Raw genomic sequence first — 989 nt, 5'->3', positions numbered from 1 at the left:
GGCGGTTGGGCCCTGCCTTCTGCGGGGGCTGGGAGCTGCCCTCGTGCCCAGCCCTCGGCTCCTGGGAACCGCCGCCCTGTTTGCTGGCCGATCCCGCGGGATTGGTGTGCCACGCGTGCCTGGGGTCTGCGCTTGGCAACGCCATCCGGGCAGGGCAGGAAAAATGCAGGGGGAGTCGCAACAATGCGCGTGTCCTGCCATTTCCCGCAGCTCACCGTACTGCTGGCTGCTGCCGGCAGATTTCCATCAGCTTGTTAGTGTCAGCTCCTGGAAAAATGTGCAAAAAGCTGGCTAGATGTGTGTAGGTATATGTGAAAAGTGTTATGCCAGCGGAATTTTTGGGAGTAGCAGAATAATTCAGTTGATTCGTGTGTGTTTGTGTATGTAGTGCCTCAACACGTGTGGCGGATAAATTTGGATACCCCAGAGGAAGCTCATCAGAATCTCTCTTTCGGTGCTGCGGATCGCTGGTGGGAGCAAACGGATCTGACCAAGCTGATACTCGCCTCGAACAAGCTGCAGTGCCTTTCAGACGATGTCAAACTTCTGCCTGCGCTCACCGTTCTGGATGTAAGTACAATGGGCCCGTTGCGCTGGGACTGTAGGCTCTGTAGGAGGTGGGAAAACGTTGTCTTAGATCTTTGTTTTCCATTTCCCTGCAGTGGTGGGTGTGCAGAAGCAACACTGGTGTATTCTCAGGATAAAGGTTCTTACAGGTCACTGATAGCACACCAGTTGCTACGTTGGCAGTGGGTATTGTTCTGTAGAAGGATACCCTAACCCTAAGGAAGAGCTGTTACTGGAGGCAAACGCCTTTCCTGCACCTCCTCCCCCACCCCCATACCTAATCTCTTAGCGTTTACTATCAACTCAGCAGAATTTTGACAAATTGGCCGTTGCAGTGCTGCTGGTGCTGATTGCATTGAGGCTTGTACGCAGCTATGGCCTGTATGCAAAATTGTTCTGTTTATTAAGTCAGTTTGTTGCTG

At 52.8% G+C, this 989-nt stretch overlaps 1 protein-coding gene across 1 annotated transcript in view; it reads left to right on the top strand.

The window, feature by feature from the left end:
* Positions 1–183: 183 nt before the first annotated feature.
* LRRC40 (leucine rich repeat containing 40) overlaps positions 184–989 on the top strand; it is a gene marked incomplete at its 3' end in the record, with an annotated part of 4,932 nt that continues 4,126 nt past the window's right edge. The window contains exons 1-2 of the mRNA XM_010150042.1: positions 184–253; positions 389–570. Of these exons, the coding sequence (XP_010148344.1) occupies positions 184–253; positions 389–570 (252 nt within the window). The remainder of the gene's footprint in view (positions 254–388; positions 571–989) is intronic.

Source organism: Eurypyga helias, unplaced genomic scaffold (genome assembly GCF_000690775.1).
Source record: "Eurypyga helias isolate BGI_N326 unplaced genomic scaffold, ASM69077v1 scaffold1544, whole genome shotgun sequence".
NCBI classification, from domain to species: Eukaryota; Metazoa; Chordata; class Aves; order Eurypygiformes; family Eurypygidae; genus Eurypyga; species Eurypyga helias.
The sequence above is the reverse complement of the archived record's forward strand: the minus strand, read 5'-3'. Positions and strand labels throughout refer to the sequence as shown.